This window comes from Leptinotarsa decemlineata, unplaced genomic scaffold (assembly GCF_025532065.1).
Source record: "Leptinotarsa decemlineata unplaced genomic scaffold, Ldec_3_MD MMD2_tig00000505_RagTag_RagTag, whole genome shotgun sequence".
Classification (NCBI taxonomy): Eukaryota; Metazoa; Arthropoda; class Insecta; order Coleoptera; family Chrysomelidae; genus Leptinotarsa; species Leptinotarsa decemlineata.
Window position 1 is genome coordinate 13,104,640 of NW_027412549.1, and position 27,595 is coordinate 13,132,234.

Here is a 27,595-nt window from a genome sequence, read left to right on the forward strand (position 1 = left end):
TGAACATTTCAACCTAGCAGACCACTATCATAATATTCATGCAGTCATTGTTCACTGTGGTTCTGGCGTTCAATTTGGTCATTATTACGCCTTGGTCAAAGACGAAACGGACTGGTTCAAGTTTGACGATAGTCGTGTCACGAAGTATTCTGGCGATGCATTGAATTTATTGGAGCCTCTGGAGAAACCCTACATTTTGTTTTATAAGAGAGAGGACATTGTTAGATTAAGATCTTCAGATGATGTTCGAGACTAATTTGTTTTGAACTGTCAATTATTATCTCAAAATCCTTCAATATTACCTTGTTGGACACCTTTCTGAGATTCAATCAAATTTTCACCAAAATTCAAAAACCTTGGTACTCTGTAGCATTCATATATACCAAAGACTCTTGCGACCGTTGCAACATAAAATTTCTGTCAAGCATATTGAAGGCGTTTTTAAAATCCAACTTGAGAAACATTTTTCGTCACGAATTTGGATGTTGATGGATATATCGGCGTGATGCATGGACGACCGCTTCGCATCCTCCAGGAGTACCAAAATCAAATTGAAAGCGACGCAAAAGGGACCCAAGGTCTTCTTTATTCCGAGAACAACCTAGTTTGGCCACTAACCGGCGGAAGAAAGTACCGATGCCAAAGGGCGTATTCCTCCGTCTCTCTTTTTGAGAGCACAGAGAGGTGCACCGTGAAGTATTGGACAAATCTCTTGATTAACTCTCCCAGATAATAAGAGATCACAAAGATTTGTCATAGAAGCAACCAGTTTATCTCTAGAATTAGCAGCACTATAACTAAGAAGGTCTTGTATGCGACTTGGGCGAAAGCCATCAAGTCCTCCAGCTGATCTAGTGCGGAACTCTTTCACTGTTGCAAGTATAAGTTGTTCAGGAACTTGAAACGTTGAATTGCTTGTTTGATCAAGGTTCAGATGCATTTGACATTGAGTTGATTTGGAGCTGTTTAAGAATGAGCTTCGATAAAATATCATTGTCATAATCAGAAAGAGTATCATTAGAACTAAGAAACTTAATAGCAGATGTTATTAACATTGCCTACACAAGACACGAGGCTAATGACCAATGTAGTCGATGCCGATGACTCCAAGAAACAAAAAGATGAAATATCGCCCTCCTCAACCTCATTCAAAATAATTTTTGAAATATTTCCTTTGAATCGTTTGGCAATCGCTGGCGATATAGCAAATGATTCGTTATTCACGTTTTGATGTTCCTCTTTATCAATGTTGTTGAAGATATTTTTCTCTTCTCTTTCGAATATTGTATAGGGAGAACCCTAAATGTGAAAGTAAGTAGATTTTCGAACTGCAAAAGGAGTTCTACATTACCCATTCATCAATGGCTTCAGATAAGATGGATGCTACGCAAATTCTAGCTGATCTGGGGATTCTTCTCACAATATTAGTGGAGTTCTTCAAAGCAGCTAATCTTTTGAACAATGATAATGTAACTTGTCCTGTTTTATTCGGGTCATTGCTGAAATTTACAATTTACAAATCCTTCGACATCAAAATGCTTTTTCCTGAATTTGACATTGACGTTTCGCGAATTTTTCTATGATGAATTTTGAAGCCGGTTTTTGATCTGAATGATTTATGGCAAGTTGTACAAACATTATCCATGTCGTATGATTTTTTCAGTTCATCATCACAAGTGGCATCCATCCAAATTATTAAAAATAGGTCTATTTAGAATTGAAAACTTGGACTGAACCTGAATGACAACTTTTTTCCTGTCCCCTCCCAATTTTCAATACGATTTTTGTTTGAATAATAATAATTACTCATATCATAGGTAATGCATTACCAAAATGCTTCATGATTTAGCTTTATAGTTGGTAGTTACATACATTTAATGGAAATCAAATATTAGTACAAAATGAATCCTATAATAGATAAAAATAATCATCCATTGAATTTTTCAAAATTTCAACGTAACGTAAAACCCTGATATAAATTCTCATTTAGAAGACCATAATACTGAGATCCTAGAGTTACTAATCAAGGGTTAGTATATAAAAAAGAGAAAGATGAGAGAACGAGAATAGGAGACTTGACTTCCTCACGTCAATCAGAATGTGAAGAATCCATTCCTAAACAACAAGGTTATCAGTGTTCACTTAGAACTGAACAGCGCAAGAAAAAAGCCAGACGTGAATTGGAGGGGTCAGGTAGATTACGACCCCATCGTCGAGTCATTTAACTTCAGTTTCGAGTGGTGAAGTTCTTTTGAAAATGGCTAGGCAAAAGCCGAACAGATGAAAACTACAGACTCTTAGCTTATAAACTCCAGATTTCCCATCCTGCCCATCTGGACTTTATAAGCTCAAGTGTTCGGAGTCTGATAGTGTTTATGTGGGAAAATGTAGGTGAAATTTCTCAAAACGGTATACTGAACATGAAAGGTCTAGGTTACACTAGGTAAAAATGATTCGAAATTTCCAAACCATTACTTGGAATGCAACCACTAGTTTCCGAATCTGAACGATACGAAAATTTTGCACTATTCAAGCAGAGGTTGCAAACTAAATTATTTGGAATCCTCAAAAATTCATAAGTATGAGCATTGCGGATATAATCTGCTGAATGATCTAATCGATCCACTCGTGAAGCACTGTTTGGAACCTTTGGTAGAGTAATGAATATTACTGGAGTTTTATCCCAACACCAAACCGTTGTTTGTAACACATCGACACGTGTTCCAATCACCAAGTGATCACCGTCGAGAGGAAGTTTAATATTCCTCCAAATATTTAGTTTAAGCCTCGCGATCATCCTCTAACCTAGTTGTTTGTTCTCTGTTAGCTTTTTGGATGAGGACAAAGCTTTCATCGGCAGTCAAATTATTCATATCAAGAGAATTCTTATGAGTACTCTTCACTAAGTCGTGAAATACCAAAGATAAAATGAAATTCTGCGATAAGCACGCTTTTTGCAATATTTGAAGTGCAAAATGATCGCTACTGATCAATATAATCGAAGCAAATTTTGCAAATTTTGGAATTTCCGACAAATATATTCAGATGCAAATATCTTTATCCAGCTCCGTGGAAAAAATCCGTTTCAAACTACTCAAAACCAATGGAATTTGTTATAAAATTCGGAGCAGATACGCACACCTGTATCGTTCAGGATAACACTCCAGTAATATTCAAATTGATCTAGTTTACTCACAAATTATCGTACATATATTGTCACAGGTAAACAAAATTCAGATACTCAAGTTACGACTGTTATTATCTAGAGTGGTGCTTAGATTTATAATGAAATCAATTACTTTCAGTTTATAGTATTCATTCGAAAATGTTCATATAGGACGAAACTGTAGTGACGTTAGTTACAAATACAAGTGTTAAAAAACATACAGTTTTTTTTATCATTTTTCATAATATAACTCCGTTGAATCAGTGACTTATATTTTTCAAAGAAATCAATGGGTTAAGGAATTGATGGTCAGATAATAAAAAAGTTAACAAAACGAAATATAAGATGAAATATCATTAATAATAGAAAAATATCAGATAAACGACAAAAAATATGATAATTGTATGTCGAAACATCATACCTGGGTAATGGTAAAGGATTTTCTTGTTGAAATGTGGAAAAAGATTCTCCACATTTATCAGAAAGTTGATGTTTCTGTCAAATATTATTGAAAATGCCATTATTGGCCCTTTATCCTTCGAATAAATATTTAAAGGCGATCTGTAGCTCAACACGTTATTCAGAGACTACCTAATTTTCAGCAGCAAATTGCTAATGTTAAAATACTTATTGAAGAAGTATGCCGGTTAGTTCCTGGTGAAGCTTTCAGAAATTTTGGGGAGGAGCTCGAAACTGCTGTTTATAGTTTTCAGTGACCCATGTGTTTCTTTTTTTCTTCTTAAATTAAAAGTTATTTTTGTACAAGTAACAGAACCAAAAAGAGTTGAACATTTTTTCAGTTCCAATTTTTAATACAATTTTTGTTCAAATGATAACCTGAAAATATTTACTCTCATTGAGTTCTGATTTCTCCGGTTATTTTTGAACACGTTGTTTGTGAAAACTACTGAACAAAAAAGAACGATTCGAGATATCATTGGAAAAAAATCGTGAAATTGATGTGTCACTTACCTCCCTGCCATAAGTATAGGATGGGGGCGAATTGTGTTGAAAATAAACTACTCAAAATGAATATAGAGACATGTCCTCAAAATGCAATGAGTAAAAAAATATGTATTATTTTGTCAAACATTTATATTCATGAAATATTTTATAGGTGCCTTTATTAAATTTAACTGACATTGTTTTCAAAATGCTGTTTGGTAATACGATTAAAAAGAAATACAAATGAGTGTCAAGAACAAATTAAATTTATTTCAGAAAAAAATTATAAAAAATGTACATTAACAGTGAGTACGTCCACCCCTAGCTCTAGCACAACGACGAGGCATGCTTTCCACGAAATTTTTAATTATTTGTTGTGGCAACTGCTCGTAAGTCGTCAAAAGAGCATCTGAAACTTGGTTCAGATTTTGGAAGGGTTGATGATTCTCCAAACATCTTTCCAGTTCATACCGAAGCTGCTCAATAGGATTTAAATCCGGATTATTAGCTGGTCATCGCATGAGATTAATATTGTTCTCCTGTAGGAAATTTCTCACGACCTTGGCTACGTGTGGCCTGGCATTATTTTGTTGTAAAATGAACACAGCGCCCATATTTTGGGAAAATGAGACGACATGAGGTTCCAATATCTCCTCTATGTAACGGACAGCCGTTAAAGTCCCTTCCCGAAATACCACAAGGTCCGTGTGTCCTGTCAAAGTTATACCAGCCCATACCATTATCGATCCACCTCCAAATGGAACAATTTCTTGCACACAGTCATCCAAATAGCGTTTACCGGGACGTCTCCATACCCGAACACGTCCGTCATTGTTGAATAACATAAACTTTTTTTCATCTGTGAACATTACATTGGCCCATTGCTCTAAATTCCAATTACGATGCTCTTGAAAAAAGTTTCTACGATTTCCTCGATGAGCTGAAGTTAATCTAAGGGCTCTAGCAGGTCGTTTTGCATGGAGTTGTACTTCGTGAAGTCGGTTTCGTATCGTTTGGTTCGGAATTCGCGTTCCCGTAGCTCCTATAAGGCGATTTTGCAGTGTTCTAGCAGAATCGGTGCGACCCCTAATTGCCCAAAGTCGTAACAAACGTTCCTCTCTGCGAGTTGTTGCCCTTTGTCGATTGGGATAGGGGGCTTTTTTTACTATGCCGTAAGTCTGGTAGCGATTCCAAGCTCTGGAAACCGCAGAATGCCTCACATTGAGCATTTGGGCTACACGACGCCTTGAGTACCCTACTTCGATCAATGCCACTGCTTTAGCAACTTGAAATTCATTGAGGTACACCCTACGTATCCTCCTTCTACCCAATATATCAACATTTATTGTTTAAATTTTAAAATTAATATCTATCACGAACTAAAGTGAATTCACTTCACTAAATACAGAATTTGTCATATTTATGATTTTGTAGCTAAAAGTACAAAAAGAAGTAGAAAAGTAAAAAAGTGAACAACAACCGAATGAAACATGAACATCATAAAATAATACATATTTTTTTACTTATAAGATTTTAAGTATGTGTCTCTATATTCATTTGAGTAGTTTATATTTTGAAATATTTTTCTTGATTTTGAAATTTACTTTTTCTTCTGTTTTTCATAATATTTTCTGAAAAGAAAATATTGAGGATGGAAAAGTTTCACACTGACACTTCTGTATTTTTGAAGAAGTAAGAGGCTCAAAGATTGAAAAAAAAAATCCACATATGCTATTCATATAGATGGAATTGAAGTAACTAAATTCACTCATGAAATTGCATAAAAATATATTGTGTCAGGGTAGCATACCCCTCGTCAATGGCAACGAACATACACCAAAGAAAATTTAATATCCATGAGATATTGCTACTAGATTTTTTTACCCATAGAAGATCTCGACAAGAAATTAATAACTAAAGCTTTCGCCAAACACAGAGGCGAATATTCTGCTCCATATTTCAAACAATTTTTCTGGAAACTGAAACCAAGCCGAAAGCTCAGGCATCTGTTAGCCAACTCATAAAACAATGTGGAAAATATGTGAAGCTGTGCGCGTAAACTGTTGACGACGACGACAAACTTGATTAGTTTTTTGTTTCCATGTAATTTCACGTCAGCCAACTTACACTAGGGATAAAACAAAACAATTTATGGGCTTCGGAACAGAATTCCTCGCACGAAGTCATATGTGATAATGGCAGCATTAGCTACCCTAATGTATTTTTGATGACACAGGGATATTTTTGAAACCTTGACATGTTAGAAGTAATGCAATAAATAGGATATTACTGATTTTATATACGATATTCGATGATTTTAATGAGGACAAAAAAAGATTATTTGATTTGAAAATGAGTCGGAAATTAAATTAGCTTCACGAAGAAACACATTGATTCTAGCATTATAATGTTGTGTGACATTTTTTGAACTAGCACTTCCATTGTGTAATACGATTCTGATATGATTTGAAATCTATGAAAGAAAAAATAAAATAAAATTGAATAGCGAAAATATCAATTATATTGGGAAATTCATTTATTCATTATTTATTATCAAATATTTCAATTGTTGAAAGGTACACTGGAAAAAAAGAAGAAAAAAATATCTTCCAATATACAATAACAAGGAAAACGTCAGCTTTAAAAAAGAAAAAAAATCTAGGTATGTACAAATGATTTGCCAAATGAACAAGAAACACAAATAACATGGAGAGGGATAAAATCATCGATAAAATTCCTCCAAGGAGTAGCAATTTTTTTCAATTAAAAAAGTTTTCAATCTTGATTTAAAAATATTTATATTAGGGGCGGCCTTCATATTTATGTCTAATTTGTTGAAAATTTTCGGTCCGAGATAAAGATGGCTTTTCTGGTAGAGGGCTGTTCGATGTGATCGAGGTACTAGCAAATTTCCAGAGCGAGTTGGATAATCATGACATTGCTTGTTCGATAAAAAACATGATTTGTTATTATAAACAAAAATACATAATTCATAAACATATATCCCAACAACCCTAAGAAGTTTCAGGTTTTTGAAAGAGCTCCTGCATGACTCTCTCCATTCAAGTTTAGCAATTATTCGAACTGCCGACTTTTGTAATATGAAAATCCTTTCCACGGACGATCCCGTACCCCAATTCAAAATCCCGTATCGCAAATGACAATGAATATTGGCATAGTACGTACAGACTCAACAAAATTTCAGCATTACAGTAGTTAGACAAAAATCTTAACGCATTTCGGGTGATGACCCGAAGACGATTGTAGATACCAACAATCGAAACGTCGTGAACTAACGTGACTTGGAATCTCCACACCTTTTTATTTTTATTATTTTCTTTTTTGCATTCCTTTAATTTTTATTTATTCAATTATTATATTTTTACTTGTAGGTTATTTTACTATCATTTCATTTCAGGTTTATTGTTACTTAATATAATTGTTATTTTCAACTATTCTTTTTTAATTATTCTTTTTTACTTGTTTCAGGATTCAAATCATTTTATATAATAGACAATGGAAGTCCGAACTAGTGAAATTTCTTTAGAGGATTCTACATGAAGATCATCATCCTCATATATACTGAAAATCTCGGACTCATTTGTAACCATAGTAAATTTCATCAGCACAGTTTTAGTTATATTGAGTTTCAGGTGATTTTCACTTGCCCATGTTATAATTTGCTGGTATACCTTTCCAGTAATATCTGATAGAGTTGAAACATGAAATAGAAATGGAACGAATGAAATAATCATGTTGAAAAGTGAAAATTACTATAGAGTGAAAAGAGGTATACAAATAAGAATAAGCAAAAAAATCATCTGAAAGAACAATTCGTTCAGGCCAGTCTCAACTCCCTATACAGTAGGTTAATAGAATAATACCTATCAGAAAACAATTACTCCATTGGATAATACAACATCTGTCAGTGCAGGATTCTTCAGTGAAGAATCCTGCACTGACAGATGTCAGTGCAGGATTCTTCACTGAAGTTATTCCTGCATGTGCTGTTCGCGATACAACTACCACAATAGATTTTCATTTATTGGAACACACTTGCAGACCGGATTCGGACTGTTTGACCATTCATCAGTGCAATGTAGTGTCTATCATCAACATAAAGTCGATGATTTCTGATAATTAAAAATCGAATTCCTACATAGTATCATTCCGCGAACTAGGCTGAAGCGAACAACAAATGACAGGTTTGTCATTGCCCCATCTGCCTGTGGAGGAGGTTACCAACCGCATTCAAGCCAGTCTCAACTCCCTGCAATGTAGGGAGTTGAGACTGGTCTGAACGAATTGTTTCTTCAGATGATTTGATTTATAGCCAGTCTTCAAGTATGCCCATTGACTATATGTAGAAAGTTTTCTTTCCTTTCACGAGGAATGGGGCGAATTTCGGATATGCGGTTGGTTACCTTCAGAAATTCAGAAAGTGAAAGTAAGCAACCTTCTGTAAAGGAAGCAAAATCACACGACGATACACTAACAAGTTTTCAGTAAGTTAATTATATTTTTTAATTTAAGTGTGCTTAAGTTAAGATTTATCTGTGCTTTAAGCCCGCGTATATTATTTGGTCTGTTTCAAGGGTCAGTAAATGAAAACCTACTCTCGTGGTAGATAACAATTTACATAATTTTCATAGCATATCATATTTTCGATTCAATTATTAATCAATTTCACTTCCATTCTTATGAAAAATAAGGTACTTAAACACTTCCATGAAGAATAAACTTCATAAAGACTGACAGAATTGTATTTCAAAATCTGCTGATAGTGAGTATCGCACTAATGTTTTTCTTATTCGGTATTAAAAAGAACATCAAAAATTAATTAAATGAATAATTTTTTAATGGCGGTGAAACTTATATTGAAACATTCATTATTGATATTTATATTTATAACTAGGTAAGTTTATTGAGTTTACTAGTAGATATATTAAAGCCAAATTGAAATTTTTTCATGTATATTTCGATTACATATTTTTTATGAATATTTCAGTATGCAAAAAATTATCACAGGGGCCACAAAATATTATTGATTTTTCACAACTGTCAGGCTCCTGGTAACGCTCACAATTTTTTCCACTACTGAATTTCTCTTGATTTTTTCAAAATGAAAACATATCGAACTGAACTTAATTATCTAATATTTATGCACAGGGACAAATTCTGAGCAGATCAATTCGATTATTAACAAAATGCACAAAATACTTATCATTTTGATTCCTTTCACAACGATTTATATTTCATGTCTCGTATATTGCAATATAATATACAGGGTGTTCACTAAACATGCGGAAAAAATTAAAGGGACTATTTCTTGGACTATTCTTAAGATATTTTTCTATTGATGATTTTTGATAGGTCGCTTTGTCGAAGATACGGAGGGAAAGAAATTTCGACAATAACAATTTATTACCAAAAATTATATGCATTGTTTGTTAATTCACATGAACTGTTGAAAATAACTACCACCTGCTCGGATGCAAAAGTCCAATCTTCCCCTAATCGAATCCCAAACTCTTTCAAAAACACCAGGATCGTTTCTGATTGCATTACACCCAGTGAATTGAATGTCTGCAGTCGTTTGTAGTAATCGGAATGCTGTTGATAGGTACCAACGGAATTGTTCAATTTTTTGTTACTTGGTAGATCCAGTGTAGTATGCTATACTTTTATTTTGGCTACGGTAATGATTTTGAAATCACCGATATTGTTTTTGTCGAAATTAATTTTCACCTCGTATCTTCGAAACAAAGTGCCCAAAAATCATCATAGGACAAAATATCTTTAGAATAGTCCGAAGAATGGTCCTTTGATTTTCGCCGCATATTTAAAAACACCCTGTATATTATCAAATATATATGATGAATCCCAACCGCAAATTGACCCTATTTCAGATACATGTCGTCATTTCAATTAAACCAGCTAGTGAGTTCAAAAGGTATGTGAATCCGTCAATGTTATATTCAGAATTTCTATACTCTATTCTATTCTATTGGAATATATAATTTAGTCTTGTGGCCAATATTGAATGACTCCCAGGGTTGCTCTCGAGAAGCAGTTAATCTTTTTGTTCCTTGATAGCAGAATTCCCCACATTCCAGTTTTACTGCTGTTTCTAATAATTCACTGAAGACAGGAGAGGAGCTCAAGGTACATTACGTTGATACTTGAACATCATAAATAACACCTCTTTTGCGGCGCAGCGTTGCGCAATTGTTGACTTGAACAAACCGCACATTGTTTTATGAATATCAAAGGTCATGAAGCATCGAGCAAAACATTTGATGAAATTGTGCTTTTTTTTAACAAGCCGTAATGTGACTGAAATAAAAACATATAGTTGAGAAACAGCGTCTTGTGTTTTTTGTAGTTCGACGTTTCATATTCGACTTTGAAGCCATTTTCAAGAAGCTATAACTACATTGAGGTCTTAATTTGCCTACTATTCAGGTAGCTGCTGCAAACCATAGACACGTGTTTCGGGATTTTGGCCTATCAACAGTATGGTGTAGTCACAGTATAATTGCTATAAGAACCAGTAGGATCACTTCCATGAAAATGTTGGTCAAGATTTCATTTTTTGCATTTTGGGGCGTGACCTGCTCCTGGGATAAACATTTCAAGCGGCGCAGTAGATCGACAGTGAATTGACAGATATTATGCAGAGTTGCCGGCGCATCGCCAAATATGTGATTTCTACAATTTACTTTCTTTTACAAAATTTTCAGTGGATAATTTCACGCATCCATAATATCTGATCAACGATAACTCTCATAACATCAATTGATACTTCAGATATATCATGTATAATCATCCATATAGGTATTTTAACAAAAATTTTCGGTGTATTGATATATCACAGGATTGTTCAATTTGGCACTTGGCAACAGTGTGCCACATGCCATTTAGAGTCTCAAGCACAGTATATTAGAACATTGCTTATAGTAATTGCTTATAGCAATTATACTGTCTCTCAAGTTTCAATTTCATGTTTTAACCTATCTTTTGACCTTTTTGCCATTTTGTTCAAAGTTCGAAGTTTTCTTTATACAAGTGAGAAGTGAGTGAATTCAACAGTTGCCTTGTGTAGAGTGTGGTTAATTTGTTTTGTGATAATATCAATTCCAAACATGAATTACAAAAGACTAGATGCTACAAAATCAAACCATAGATGTTTATCATGTGGAAAGAATTCCAGACACGACCCGTATTTGAGCTTTTTCAGATTTCCCAAAGATCCAGAAAGGTAAAGAACAAATGAATGAGTTATTATTAATTACTTGAATTCAGCTTATGCTACACCTGTTACATATCACTTCAACATTTTCCTTATTTGATATATCTTTTTCAGATTCTCGATGTGGCAAGAGTACATTGGTTCTGAAAAATTAAAGTCATTCAGTTCGGGATACTGTTACAAACATTTCAGATTGTGTAGTCAGCATTTTGAGAATGGAATGTTTTCGAGCATACAGAAAAATCGTTTGAAGAGAAATGCTATACCAACACTTTTCAATAAACCAACTTCTCCTAAAGTACAGGGTATGTTGATATTCAAATTGTACAGAATTGTTGGAATAATTGTAGAGTAGAGTAGAATTTTATGTCATCAAGTTCACAAGCCCATAAAATTCATACGATTGGGAGATTCCATTCATTTAGAGGAGGTGAATGAATTGAAATTCGCTAAGTTTCTAAAATTCAAGAATAATGAGTCATTTATTTGTATCTTGGCATATATGTATGTTAAAAATATTATATTAATATCGATCACAATTTCACAAGTAAATATGATTACCCCAGGGTTTTTAAGCATTTTGTTTACATTCTTTTCATCCATACTGGTCTGAGTAAATTTCTATATACAACGGCTATATTTCAGAGTAATTTCCTCTAAATTATTCTTGAAATAGACTATACTTACATTCTGAATCAATTAAGTATATGAAGGATATTTATAATTTGTTAACAAACAATTTATAATTTTCAGATGAATCGTTAGTTGAAGATTATAGACAACCACCGATTTCACAATCTCCATCTGACATGTCTTGTTTTCCAACTTCTGGTCCAAGTACTTCATCACAAACTGTTAGGTTACCACAGACTGAACAGCTTGAAGGTGAGTTTTTGAACTGATTAAGATGAAAGTATTTAGTTACTATTTCCTTGTCTTGATTGTTGAACTTTTTTGTTTTATTCCATATTTTAGTTACTGTATATATACAGAGTTAACCTATTTTCACATGTTGAATATGAACTTACTTCACATAAGACATTTTTCTTACTTCACAACTTTTTTATTTAAATTGTATTATCATTAACGGACCTGAAAATTCTAGATGAACCTTTAATAAAAGGTAATGGAGCATCAAGAGTCGAAATCGAATTCAATTCAGTGGGAACTACAGTCTCTACTTCATTGAGATATGTGAAGATGTGCAACTATATATATATATATATATATATATATATATATATATATATATATATATATTATATATATATATATATATATATATATATATATATATATATACAGTGTCACCATTAAAGTGCGCACTATATGGGAAACTTTTTTTTCGAAAAGTTTCAATGAAGTTTAACTTTGGCACTTGTTTGTGTTTTGAATTTAACTTGAAATGATGTGGCCAACTGCGACCCACTGACGTTCAGTGTTTGTTAAATTGAACTTTTTTTTTGAAAAAAATTGAAAAAGTGCATTTCTAGATCGATTTTACAAAAAGTTACTTGAAAAAGTTGTGTCTACGGCAATTTTATATCCATATGCCAAATTTCATGCAACTAGGATAAAGTTAACGTTTTGCTTATTTTTGACAGATATCCCCTTTATTTTGAATAAGAAGTTCAGTTAATTGTCATCAATTCATGTATACATAACAAACTCATCATGAAGTTTAACTTTTCTAATACATTTTTACTTATACGGACATTTTTAGAGAGAAATTAAAAATTTGCTATAAAAATTTTAACATGACTGGTGCAAAGTTTCAATAACTTGGCTATTTTCTTAAACAAACGTCAGTACCTTCAATTTTAAAAAAGCAGACACAACTCAAAAACTGCAATAAGTATTAATAAAATTACTAGAGTTGAAATTACATTAAAATTTCAATATTCAGTATTTACAGATTATTTATAAACACTAAGTAGGGCGGTAAGGATGCTTAATCACGTTGAATAAAATTTTTAAGTAGGTTTTGACAAACGAAATTATGTTTGTTTTGTATGGCGTGTGTTGCAAGGTTTGATTTATATACTGTTGGATTTATGTATGCCTTTTTGTGCTCATTGTACCTTTGGATCAGGTTTTTCTTGGTTTGGCCGATATAGAATTTGTTGCAGTCCGAGAATTGTATACTGTTTATCCCGTTTTGGTCTTTGTCTTCTTCTTTTTCATAGTTGTTTATTTTTTGTGTTATCTTCGTGTTCGGCTTGTATGTGATGTTGATGTTCAGTGGTTTGAAGATGTTTGTTAGTTTTTTGGTTTGGTGTCCTACGAACGTAAATGCTGTCCATCGTTCTGTTGTTTTGTCTGTTGGGGTGGCTTGATCCTTGTTCTGTATTTTTTGTTTGATTCTGTTTTCTAGTTTATCTATTGTCTTTTGGGTGTATCCGTTTTCGTTCGCTATTTGGAATATGATTTTCCGTTCTTTGTTTCGGGCTTCATTGCTGAGTAGTATCCTTAACATTCTATATATGAATGCATTATAGGCAGCCATTTTGTGTGATGGTGGATGGTTTGAACTTGCGGGTATGGTAGAGCTTGTTTGTGTAGGTTTCCTGTATATTGCCATTTGAAATTGTGTTTTTTGTGGTTATATCCTATGGTTATGTCCAGATAGTTAAGAACACAACTCAAAACTTAACTCGGACTGCAACAAATTCTATATCGGCCAAACCAAAAAAAACTGATCCAAAGGTACAATGAGCACAAAAAGGCATACATAAATCCAACAAATCATCTAAAGGAACAATTCGTTCAGGCCAGTCTCAACACCCTACACAGTAGGTTAATGGACTGACACCTATCAGAAAACAACTACTCCCCTGGCTAATACCACGAAGGGCGTTGGATTATATCCGACAGGTGTCAGTGCAGGATTCTTCACAGAAGTTATTCCTGCATATGCTGTTGGCAATACAACTGCCGCAATAGATTTTCAATTATTGGAACACACTTGCAGACCGGTTTCGGGCTGTTTGGCCACTCGTCAGTGCAAGGTAGTGTATATCATCAACATAAAGTCGATGATTTCCGATAATTGAAAATCGAATTCCGTCAGAGTATCATTCCTCGAACTAAGCTGAAGACTACAACAAACAACAGGTTTGTCGTCGCTCCATCTGCCTGTGAACGAGGTAACCAACTGCATATCCAAATTTGCCCAATTCCTCGTAAAAGGAAAAAAATCTTTCACGTATAGTCAGTGGGCATACTTGAAGACTGGCTATAAATCAAATCATCTAAAGGAACAATTCGTTCAGGCCAGTCTCAACACCCTATACAGTAGGTTAATGGACTGACACCTATCAGAAAACAACTACTCCCCTGGCTAATACCACGAAGGGCGTTGGATTATATCCGACAGGTGTCAGTGCAGGATTCTTCACAGAAGTTATTCCTGCATATGCTGTTGGCAATACAACTGCCGCAATAGATTTTTTTCCTTTTACGAGGAATTGGGCAAATTTGGATATGCAGTTGGTTACCTCGTTCACAGGCAGATGGAGCGACGACAAACCTGTTGTTTGTTGTAGTCTTCAGCTTAGTTCGAGGAATGATACTCTGACGGAATTCGATTTTCAATTATCGGAAATCATCGACTTTATGTTGATGATATACACTACCTTGCACTGACGAGTGGCCAAACAGCCCGAAACCGGTCTGCAAGTGTGTTCCAATAATTGAAAATCTATTGCGGCAGTTGTATTGCCAACAGCATATGCAGGAATAACTTCTGTGAAGAATCCTGCACTGACACCTGTCGGATATAATCCAACGCCCTTCGTGGTATTAGCCAGGGGAGTAGTTGTTTTCTGATAGGTGTCAGTCCATTAACCTACTGTGTAGGGTGTTGAGACTGGCCTGAACGAATTGTTCCTTTAGATGATTTGATTCATAGCCAGTCTTCAAGTATGCCCACTGACTATACGTGAAAGATTTTTTTCCTTTTACGAGGAATTGGGCAAATTTGGATATGCAGTTGGTTACCTCGTTCACAGGCAGATGGAGCGACGACAAACCTGTTGTTTGTTGTAGTCTTCAGCTTAGTTCGAGGAATGATACTCTGACGGAATTCGATTTTCAATTATCGGAAATCATCGACTTTATGTTGATGATATACACTACCTTGCACTGACGAGTGGCCAAACAGCCCGAAACCGGTCTGCAAGTGTGTTCCAATAATTGAAAATCTATTGCGGCAGTTGTATTGCCAACAGCATATGCAGGAATAACTTCTGTGAAGAATCCTGCACTGACACCTGTCGGATATAATCCAACGCCCTTCGTGGTATTAGCCAGGGGAGTAGTTGTTTTCTGATAGGTGTCAGTCCATTAACCTACTGTGTAGGGTGTTGAGACTGGCCTGAACGAATTGTTCCTTTAGATGATTTGATTTATAGCCAGTCTTCAAGTATGCCCACTGACTATACGTGAAAGATAAATCCAACAGTATATAAATCAAATCTTGCAACACACGCCATACAAAACAAACATAATTTCCCTCCACCAGAGAACATAAAACTAATAAAACAAATCAACAAGGGAAACCGCATGGACATTTGGGAAAACTTGAACATCCATAAATTCAACAGTCATAAATCACTTATCGAGGAACAAGTACAAATCAAAATACAACAAGATCTCACATTCAATATATTAAACAAAACCATACACATTCCTAGAGAATATCTAACACGAAGAAGAGTACCTGATGCAGAACAAATACAGGCAAATGTACCTAAAGTACCTGAAATACCTGAGTTAAGACGCTCTGACCGTATAAAGAGACAGACAACAAGATGACCAGTTCAGTTTGAGGAGTGCCAGAAGATGACAGTACTATCAACTGTCGAAAGCGCTCGCAGATAATTAATAGAAGATATAAAGCTTCAAATCCTTTTTGTAGAATTTAATATTGAAATATATATATATATATATATATATATATATATATATATATATATATATATATATATATATATATATATATATATATATATTGATAAAAATTTACATGATTTTCAATGCAATAATAATGCTGAATTCTCATTAACTTAACTCTTAACAAATTTTAAAAATGAATCAAATCTGCAACCTCCCTAAGGCAGGGCTTAACTTCATTTCAATAACACTTTTTCATGTATTTGACATTGGACTTTCTCATTGATAATCTTATAAAACAGCAGATGACTTTAATCACACTTGCACCATAATTGTTCTCTTTTGTTCTATAGTTTAACATAGACATACAAACAAACGATTTTTCAAAATGAATAATATGCCTTGGTCGAATATGAAATATTTGAGTATAATATCGCTTTGAATATATGTTAGATCACAGTCGAGTTTTGAGTTAAAACTTAATATATTCTATTGATTGTAAAGAATTTAAAGACAGTAGTTGGAAGTGAAAGTTGTTGAAACTGCAATAAATATGAATATTACATTAAAAAGTTATAATAAGTAATGACGTTTAAAACGGCAGAAGCCGATCATGATGATATTGTATTAATGTACGTGGATAGGAGTTTGAATGTTTTCCTTTATCGTGATAAGTGATAATATTGGCGGAATACGGGGATGTGCGATATTGTTTCAAATAGAGTAAGAAACAGTAATATTCTGAATATTAAAATGTATACAAAAAATACTTTCAGGTTGACAAATATATTGATTATAATAATAATAAATTGGAATTGAATTTGAAAGAAAGGTAAAGACTGACCAAAATTTTTGAACCTGTGAAAATGACTACCTAAAAAAATGATATGTTTGACATGATCAAATTTTCAGAAATAATCGTGGAAATAAAAATTCCACGATTCCTTTTTTTGTGTATTCGAGCGTATTCTTATATTGGTACTACTTTCTTACCTGATTCAATAATGGTTCATCCATACATACTACTCTGAGTTAATTCCAATTTGTTTTATATTTTTGATTTCTTATTTGTAACTGTAACGTAAATTCACAAGCTAGTAATGACATGTATATCGGTATACAGCAACAAGAAAACATTTTCCACACAAGGTAATGGTGAGGTGATATATCAAAAGTATAAGATATATAGAAACCCTATTGTTTTCACCTGGTGTTTTGTCAAAAACTATTGACGCAAGGAATGCGATTGATCCAACTTTGTACACATGTTGATGAACGGTGTAAGAATTATAATCTGTCGCACGTATTTCGCTCAGATCTGTAATTGTGCAAACTTGACATTGTTAACCTGCGTCATTTGAGCTGTACTCAGCACCTTTGTGAATGTGATCATACTTTTTCGTATTTGATTCTTCAGCATCAGTTCTGCACCTTCTGAATTATATTTTCCTCAAACAATAATTAGAAATTGATTGTATTTAAGTATCGCGATTTCTATTATTATTGTCAGTAACCAAGTTAAAGATGATTTACATAATTGCACAGAAGGAATTCCTGCATATACATTTGGCAATACATTTGTCGTAATCGATTTTCAATTATTGGAATGGGCACACTTTCAGACCGGTTTCGGGCTATTTGACCTCTTGTCAGTGCAATGTAGTGTCCTATATTAACACGAAGTCGATAATTTTCCCACTTAATACAGTCACACTTCAGAACTGTTTTTGTTGACCCATTTTTCAAGAGACACTCATATTCCACTTCACACAATCATTTACTATTGTTTTTCGTTCATCGATTTCGACTCAACTTTGTCATATAAAAAAGTGTGCTCTACATTTGATTGCGATAACTTATTGTTATTATTTGGTATCGATAACAGTAAATTTCTGAATTGAAATAAACTCTGAGCTACATTTCACCCGGTAACAACGAATTGATTATTGTTGCTGAATGTAGTATTGAAAATATCAATTTCGTCATCATCACCACGTTTTCTGATATTACCGAATGTTTGTACAGTTTCTGTGAAATGATCAATATATTCCATGATTTTGCAGCTCACTGTATGTTTACTTACTTGTAAAGATCTCCTGCTGGATCCGCTGTTGGACCTGGATAGCATAGGCGGCCTCCTTTTTGTAGCTCCCCGTCCAGCAAGCAGGTTGTTCAGAAGCGAAGGACTTCTAGCGCAAATGAAGGCATGGAAGGAAGAGACTGTGAATACCCCCAGCTTGTTTAGTGTATTTTTCGTTGCTCGTGATACGTGTGTCAGAAGGGACTGAAAATGAAAAAACAAATATCAGTAAATCTTGCTAAAAAGTTTTTTTTTTCCATTTTCTAACATGATAATGATCATGAATATATTTCGCAAATCGAGTTTTGTACTTTCAGCAGCAGGTACTAAAAAGTCGAAGCCATCGTTTGTTGGTAGATGATACATTCTAAATTTTGCTGATACAAGTCTCAACATAAAGTAATATAAACTAGAATGAGTTTTTGATCCTCCAAGAGACGTGAAACTCCACAATTTTGATCAAGACTATTTTGAAAAACTTAATGGATTGGGGAGCTGGCAAAAGTAATGGATTCATTGTGTCTTGAAAGAAATAGATTGGAAATATCAGATATTTTTACATTTACTGACTTTCTGAATATCTTGATTCCACAAGTTTGGTTATGAAGGGCTCCTTCATGAGTTATGAGACCACACAGAATAAGTCCAGTCGATGACCTTTTTCCTGTATAATTTTGGCAAACAGTATCGATGTTCTTGGGAATTTCGATTTATCCTCTATACCGGGGATAGCTTTCACCGGGGATGCCATTCTTTCTCGAGGGTAGAAAATTTCATTGAAAATAAGTCGGAGATACATAGATTGATTACTTTTGGGTAACTTCTGTTGGATAAAGTTTTTCCTGAAAGTCATTATTTTTCGATTTATCCGCGAGTGAAAGTGTGAATTAGCGGACATATCTCTCAAAAATGTGGCAAAATCGCGGACACGTATTTCTGGCTATTGGCCTCATCAGCGCGGTGCAAGCCAAGTGGTGTCAAATGTGCCAAGTCTAAAACACTTCCCGTGAAAGTATCTAGAGGAGAGAGACAATTTCTCAACCTTTCTTCGATGTTCCAGACTATCAAGGTTGTAAGTGATGTTCGTGTCTCCATTCAGGCATATGACTCTTTTCTGAATGGAATCTAGCAGCTTCAGGATATGCTTAGGAGTGGAGCTTCATACATGGGAACAATACTCCAAAGTATCAAAAGTTGCTGAGCTTCAAACTACATATCATTAAAGTTTTGGGGTTCCAGTATTTCCTCTCGTTGATAGGAGATATTCCTTCTGGTGAAAAGAGATATTCCAGAATTGCATTCGAATCGTGAATGGAAATCATATTCGAGATATAGAAAATTGACGGGATTTGTTGAAGCACTGACTTCAGTTCCTTTGAGTGCAAGAATTGTTTGCAGATTTTGGTGCACTGAGATTATATTTGAGTTGAGTCCTCTGATATTGCAGAAATCGATTTTGAAGTTGCTAGTGGGCCTCTTAGCAACTGCAGTTACCATGCTATTTCCCTGTACACTGATGTTCGGAAGACCCTACTGACTGTCAGCAACATAGATTTTCTAATAACTTCTGCAGCCCCAGCGCCATAATGCAATTTTTTCTTGCACTGCCACCCTTGAAACTAGAAACCGCGGTACAGCAACGAAATGTTAGACAGAACGTTCACGCTGCCTTAGCCGTTGCAATGGTATTTGACCGGGCGATACCGGGTGGGACCAGCATCTACCATCTGTCGCTTTTCACAAAATCACTGCTAAAGATGCCATTTGGGGCAACTCTCGATAGGAACTGAATGGTATGGAGAGCAGGTAAAAATAGTGATAACAGAACTCCAAATCTTAGAAATATCCTGAAAATTGCACTTCCGATGTAATAATATTATTGCTTGCCAAACAACTCAGTGTCGTGTCATCACAAATTCCTTGCTCGAAAAAATGTTGGAACATAATGAGTGTGAATCTCAGATGAAGTCCTAGAATCATCGATTGAGAAGATCAATGAAGTAGTTAATGATTCCTGAAACTGCACTAGGTATTTTTTCTATATAAAGCAGTCACGAACCAAAACATTTTCATCAGAATTCATTTTCACTGAAGTATTAAAAACAAAATCGATTTCCAAAATCCAGAAAATTTCTTATAAAAACATTTGGACGAGTGAAAAAAGCGCTGAAATAATATTATGTCACTTGTACAGTTTATGTACCAGTATTATGAGTTTCTATATATTCTAGCATTCTAGGTTCATTCAATAATCTCGGTAAAATGGTAACACCAAATATTTTAATACAAATTAATTCAATTTCGATCACGTACGCCGCTGAGTTGCTTTCAAGCATCAATAATCCAACCACCCATTTTTTTTCAATATCACATCTTCATTCTCCCATTCACTTTTTACGAATCCCCGTATTGTAATATCCAGACAGACTATAACTCTTCGACGCAATTCTAACAAGAAAACTTATTCGAAAACTTTTAACGGTACATGTTGTGGAAAATTTATTATTGTAACTTTTCCCAGAGCCTGGAAGTCTGCTAATAGGTCGGATGTACTCGAGATAGGCGTGGCAGGATCCACTTCACTATATCGAGTGTATTATGCGATGAAGGACAAGCGATCGGTGGTACTGGTGTTCGGGTGCATCGAAGTAGAGCATAGTGGAGAGGAGGTGACCGATATATCAAAGGAGGGGCGTGATTTGAATTGTGGTTGATCGTAGAATAACGAATTTATGATTCGATGATGGAAATTGTCCAAAGGCTCTAGAATGTATTGCTCGCGTCTTTCACATCATTTGCGTCGTATTTGACTACTTGCAGGAACACCTTTGTTTTGAAAGGTGTCTGTAATATTTGACGGTAATGAGTTCAAGTTTCAAAAAAGTCATATCAAATGGAAGGAACACAGGATTGTGTTGATTTTTTTTTAAACTTCATTTCATGGGGAAAAATCTTTTTTTGTTATCAATGTTTACTATCCTCATTTCTTCCATTATCTCCTTCATTTATTTTGTTTCCTTCCCCAAGGTCTTTTTTCTTCAACTAATCTTCAACTTGTTCTGATATTTTGTCATTTAATGTTTTTTTCATCTAAATGCTCTTCCCATTTATGTCTAGTAAACATTGTTGTTTTATGTGCTAATTTATTTCTTCCTTTCTGAACCCCTCCATTTGATCATTTTTCAGAAAATTGAATATCTATGCAATGCATGATTTAAGATTTTGTTTCGAATCTATCGTTCATGATTATCTTTCATGTGTTATATTTGGTACTGAATTGTATAATTTTCAATTAATAATTTGGCGAGAGCGCTTTTATAAATTTTTTGGTGAAGGCCATAATATGAACAATGAAATTTTCAGAAAGGAAACACTAAGATTATAAATTGTATAAAATTCAGGAAATTTAAAACGCTGTCCTCAACAAACCATCAAATTGAACTTTCAAATATTTAGTTTGATGTTCTGAGAACATTGGGTATATTGCAATTTCTGAATCTATATCAATATTCTCCCAAAAATTTATTTTTGGAAGATTTTAAACAATGTTGATGGATTATTTCACATTATTGTAAAATTTATAGATAGTTATTAATTTTTCAGATACGCTTTTTAGCGTCGTTGATCTTCAGCATTTTTTTGAGTTGAAATACTGTTTTTTCTAATTTCTTGGAACTGAAGTTTTCATGATTATTCCTGCTAATTGAATGAAACAACTTTCATTTTGGTTCAACAACAGTCAAGTTGTCTCGTGTTACCTCCGTTACCACCGGGTCTCTGCCTTTTCTAATACAGTTTAATCTTTCTCTTGAAGATGATCACTTAGTGATCGAAACACGTGTCGGGATTTTGAAATAACAGTTAGGTATTGGGAAAAAACTGCAGTAGTATTCAATAAGTGTGTTCAACAATTCCAAAACAGTAACCTCTGGTTATTTCCTTTGAGTTAAGTCTTATCGCTCAGGTTCATACCGAAAGACAATCCGTTGAATATTACAGGCACAATGGTATGAGTACAAAAACATTTTTCATTTTTAACAACATTGGAAATCAATCAGATTTGCTCTACCTTATTTCTTCAAGTTCACTTTGCTACACATTTATATTTGGAATTGATTTAGGTTTCAATGCTTTTATTGAAGTTTATATTTCAAGTCTTATTATTTGTATTGAATATAAGAATATTAGTTCATTACAAAAGTCGTTAACATAATATTTAGGTGATGGATGAAGTGTACGGAACAATGAAGTAGCTTATTCAATAACATAGTTTGAAGCAGGAATATTCTTAATGATATAGTTCCTTGCAGAACTCTTCAGACGTCTACACATTGGTTTGATTGGTTTTCAAAAAGTATAAATTGAATTTTAAAAGGGCCAAATTCTCGATTCGACATTTGAAACATAGCTCTTGTTCTGATATTTCATTGAAAGACGGTTCAGTGAACGATAAAAATATGAATTGTCAAATTGTGAGAACGTTGTTTTAATTAATATTTATATGTATATTTATATGTATGTATGTAATATTTATATGTAATTAATATTTACTAGAGTATAATAAACTGATTATCTACATTTCGACAATGGGAAATGGCGTAATGCTCCAATGTTTCAATCATCTATTTCAACTCTTCAGTTTTCACAAGCTCAGAAATAACATTATCAAACTCATTGAATAACCCCAAACAATCCAATCAATTGAACCCGAACATATGAGGTTCAGTGGTAATAAAACAGAATATAATCCACGATAAACATCCTGGCAAGATGACATATACTTCGTAAGGAAAGGACCCCGCAAAATCCTTATGTAATTGAGTCTCGGTGAAGTTTTTTGAATTTTTGATATGATGTAATTCATATAATTCTCAACCAATAATACCATTGCGCCAACCCCAAAAAATTAATGGTATTGCCGCCAAGGGTCGTTAAAATCACCCCTTTCTTAGAATGCACTATTTATTTTCGAAACCGGGAACGACATTTCCACCTGTTTCATGGTAGATAATGTTGCAATTGATTATGCTCTTTTAATCTTTACCACCTCCTATTATGAATCGCCAAAAAAATGATATCTACATTACTTTGAAATGGATCGTCGGATGTTTAAATGTGCTTGAATTAGGGAAATATCACTATTCCATATGATTATCCCCCTCCCCCGAGAGGTACAAAATAAAAAAATCGGTGGATTTTTCTGAATTTTTAATATGATGCACTTCATGTTACTGTAAATAAAAATTAGTTAGGTGATGAACTCCAAATATGGATAGTTTTTTTGATGAGGCGCGTTAAAATCACCTTGTGCTCAGAATAGACGATTTATTTTCAAAACCAGGAAAAACATTTCCACCCGTTTCATTGTAGGTAATGTTGCATAAGATTGTACTCTTTTATGAAAAATATTCAATTCCACCCCCTTCTTCCATCACTACCTATTATGAAACGCAAGAAAAGAGATATCTGGATTATTCTGAAATGCATCGTAGGATATTTTCCTGACTTTCTCCCCTCCTCGAGAAAAACATGACAGAAAAATTCGATGTTTTTTTTTTAATTTTTAATATTATGCAGTTCATGCATAACTGGGTGATAAACCCAAAAAACGTTTGATACTAAGGGGCGTTAAAGTCATATTTTGTTTAGAATATACTATGTACATATTTATTAGAGGCGGGAACGATACTTGTATGTGTTCAATTTTAGATTATGTTGAATGATATTGTATTTTGCCATCAACATTTCGAAACCTCCCTCACCCCTAACCCGTTTTAAATCTTGACTACTTGTAGATGCGTGAACAGAATAAATGTTTTAATCAGCTTGAATACGCGAAATCGTAGATTTGTTTAATTATACCTCTTCTCCTTTCATGTTTGTGTGCTATACGCTTCGGAATATACGCACAAGTAGAATCAGCATGCATCACTGGGTCATACAGTATATTCGCAAAATCAGTAGATATGTCATGTTATTTTGCATATACATCATTGTGATGATGATCTTTGTATATTAGGATTTCAATTTGAATAAACATCTATCTATACCTACTGCTCTTTCTAAAAAAATATTCATCCTCTTCTCCGCCCCATCATTTCGACAAACAAAATGTTTCATAATCATCTATTTGGATTAAAATCATCCAAAATTGAGTGAATTTTTCATCCACCATAATTTTTTTGAGGAGGGGAGGTATAAATGAACAAGTAGGTATGAAGGAAGAACCCAGAGAGTAAAAATTAGCCACACTAGTGCAAATAAAAAACTCACATATTTCTCATCTCCACGAGAAAATAATATTGGTGTACCTCAAGGCTCTGTCTTGGCTCCTATACTTTTCATCATCTATATAAATGAACTCCCAATAGTTTTATGGGAAGCGTTCACTTGCTTATATGCTGACGACGCTACTCTACTTCTCTCAGATAAATCAAAATTAGAACGCCAAAATAAAATATCTAACACCACTGATGTCCTACACGGTTGGTTAAGTAAAAACTCGCTATATCTCAATCCTTCCAAAACAAACTACATGACATTCCATACCAGTCAAAACCTCAATTTGCCTGCCTTAAACCTGAACCTATGCGGTATCTCTATCGAACCCTGTACCACTATTAAATTCTTGGGCATTTCTCTTGACAACGACCTTACTTTTAAAACACACTGCAAAAGTCTCACCGGCTCACTGAACTCTAAATGCTATCAAATCAGAATGTTAAAAAATGTATTGAACACTGAAGGTCTACTATTATTTTATTATGCTCAAGTTCAATCCAGAATTAGTTATGCAATCAGTATCTGGGGTACATCTCCAGCCGCTAAAGATATATGTATTGCACAAAAACGAATAATTCGTTGCATAACAAATGCACCGAAGCTGCAGTCATGTCGAAATCTCTTCAAGAAATTCGGTATTCTTTTTTTTCTACGGTCTCTATATTTTGGAAGTGGTAACATATATTCATAAAAAGAAAAACACGTTTCTCACAAGTACTGACTTTCATAGTTACAACACCAGGAGAAGAAACGAGCTCCGCCTACCAAAGTCACGTCTAAACCTCTGTCACAATCTACCTGATATAATGGGATGGAGACTATATAACGTCCTCCCCAATGAATTGAAGTTAATAAATCAGGCACACATTTTTAGGAAAAAAACTAAAGATTTCTTACTTCATATTACACCGTACGATCTGAATGAGTATTTGAATATTGTCGCAATTGCTAGTGCTAACTTTTGTCATGTCTTTAAATATACTGTGCGGTCCGCTAGCATTTACATATCTTATTCACTTGTATACATATATTTATTTTATGCTAGTAATTAGTTTTGTCATGTCTTCAAATGTACTGTGCTGTCCGCTAGCATTTATTTATTTTATTTTATTCACTTATATATATATATATATATATATATATATATATATATATATATATATATATATATATATATATATATGTGTATATATGTGTATACAGTGTCACCGATAAAGTCCGCATCAAATGGGAAACTTTTTTATTTATCGTTTTATGTGAAATTTGATTTTGGCAGTAGATTTTGCTTAAGAAATGATGTCGAATGGCGTCTACAAAATAGGTCACGTGATTTCCTTAACCTGTCAAAATTGACATTTAAAAAAAGAAACATCGAAAAATGACATTACTCTTCGAAATATCCAAAAATATCAAAGGATAAAAACATTTTCTTTTGTAATTTTATACCCACACACCAAGTTTCAAACCCATAATAAGTATTTTATATTTTCACTATTTTTCCGCACTCCTGCTTTTTCTACTTATCAAAATTTAAGCACACCTGTACTAAATCATTTATTTCAACTAAACTCGTCACCGAATTTCTTTTTTTGTAATAATATATATATATATATATATATATATATATATATATATATATATATATATATATATATATATATATATATATATATATCTGTCTGTTTAAAATCTGTTTTTCCGTTAACCAGCTGTCGCACCCCTACGAACGACAACCCTCAGAAGTCGAAACTTGTGCGAGCTAAGGATCAACGAGGTCTTACCTTTTAACGTGTGATTCCTAACATATATATATATATATATATATATATATATATATATATATATATATATATATATATATATATATATATATATATATACCCATAATAATATATTTTACTACAATTTTGTATACCTTGACTTGCCCTATAGCTCCTTGTATGCTCATATTAAGGACCAATAAACGTATTATTATTATTATTATTATTTCCCTGATATGAGCTGAATAAAACATTTATTTTGGCTATGCCTTTAGAAGTAGTGAAGCGTTATTTATTAGTATTTTGAAATAGGGGTTGGGGGTTAGGGGAGGTTTTTGAATCCTACTAATCAAAATTACAATATGATTCATCGTAATCTAAAATTAAACACGTAAAAATATCATTCCCGCCTATAATAAATAGTTTATTCCGAGCAATATATGACTTTAACGTCCCCTAGCATCAAAACTATCCATTTTGGTGTTTATCATCTAGTCAATGTTCATTTATGATAACATGAACTGCAGTCATATTGAGAATAAAAAAATCGGCAAATGTTTTTGTTTTGTTCCCCTCGTGGAAGCATATTCAAATATCGGACGATGCATTTCAGAATAATCCAGATATCATTTTGCGTTTCATGGTAGGGGAAGAGAGGGAGGTGTATATTTTTTCATAGAAGAGCACAATCTTATGCAAAATTAGCTACAACGAAATGGGTGGAAATGATATTTCTGGTTTTGAAAATGAATCGTCTATTGTGAGGAATGGGTGATATTAACGCCTCCTATCATCGAAACTATAATTTTTGGGGTTTATCACCTGATCAATTACTATTCACAATAAGATGAACTGCATCCTATTGAAAATTCAGAAATTACCATCGATTATTTTTGGTACCCCCCGGGGGGAGAAGGGATAATAATATGAAATGCATTTCAAAGTAATCCAGATATATTTTTTTTGCGTTTCATAATTGGTGGTGGGGAGAAGAGGGTGGTGAATAATTTTTTTTATAAAAGAGCATAATCATATGCAACATTATCTACAATGAAACAGGTGAAATTTTTGTTCCCGGTTTCGAAACTGAATAGTCTATTCTGAGAAAGGGGTGATTTTAACAACCACCGGCAACGAAATTGTGAATTTTTTTGGGTTGCCGCGGTGATAACATTGAATGAGAATTACATGGATTACTTTATATCAAAAACTCAAAA

At 33.8% G+C, this 27,595-nt stretch overlaps 2 protein-coding genes across 2 annotated transcripts in view; one reads left to right on the forward strand and one right to left on the reverse strand.

Annotated features, from left to right (window-relative positions):
- The window catches only part of sif (guanine nucleotide exchange factor still life), a 653,408-nt gene that overhangs the window by 100,109 nt on the left and 525,704 nt on the right, over positions 1-27,595 (reverse strand). The window contains 1 exon segment of the mRNA XM_074173996.1: positions 18,340-18,540. Coding sequence (XP_074030097.1) covers positions 18,340-18,540 — 201 coding nt within the window.
- On the forward strand, positions 11,104-12,396 carry LOC141481793 (uncharacterized). The gene is made up of 2 exons (XM_074173995.1): positions 11,104-11,668; positions 12,117-12,396. Exons 1-2 carry the CDS (start codon positions 11,485-11,487, stop codon positions 12,263-12,265), a joined length of 333 nt encoding a protein of 110 aa, XP_074030096.1. The 5' UTR covers positions 11,104-11,484; the 3' UTR covers positions 12,266-12,396.

Bases quoted from the DNA above. Each gene is read 5' to 3' on its own strand.
- LOC141481793 (XM_074173995.1), top strand. From the start codon at position 11,485: ATGTGGCAAGAGTACATTGGTTCTGAAAAATTAAAGTCATTCAGTTCG. The intron at 11,669-12,116 runs GTATGTTGATAT...TATAATTTTCAG, and splicing joins AACTTCTCCTAAAGTACAGG to ATGAATCGTTAGTTGAAGAT.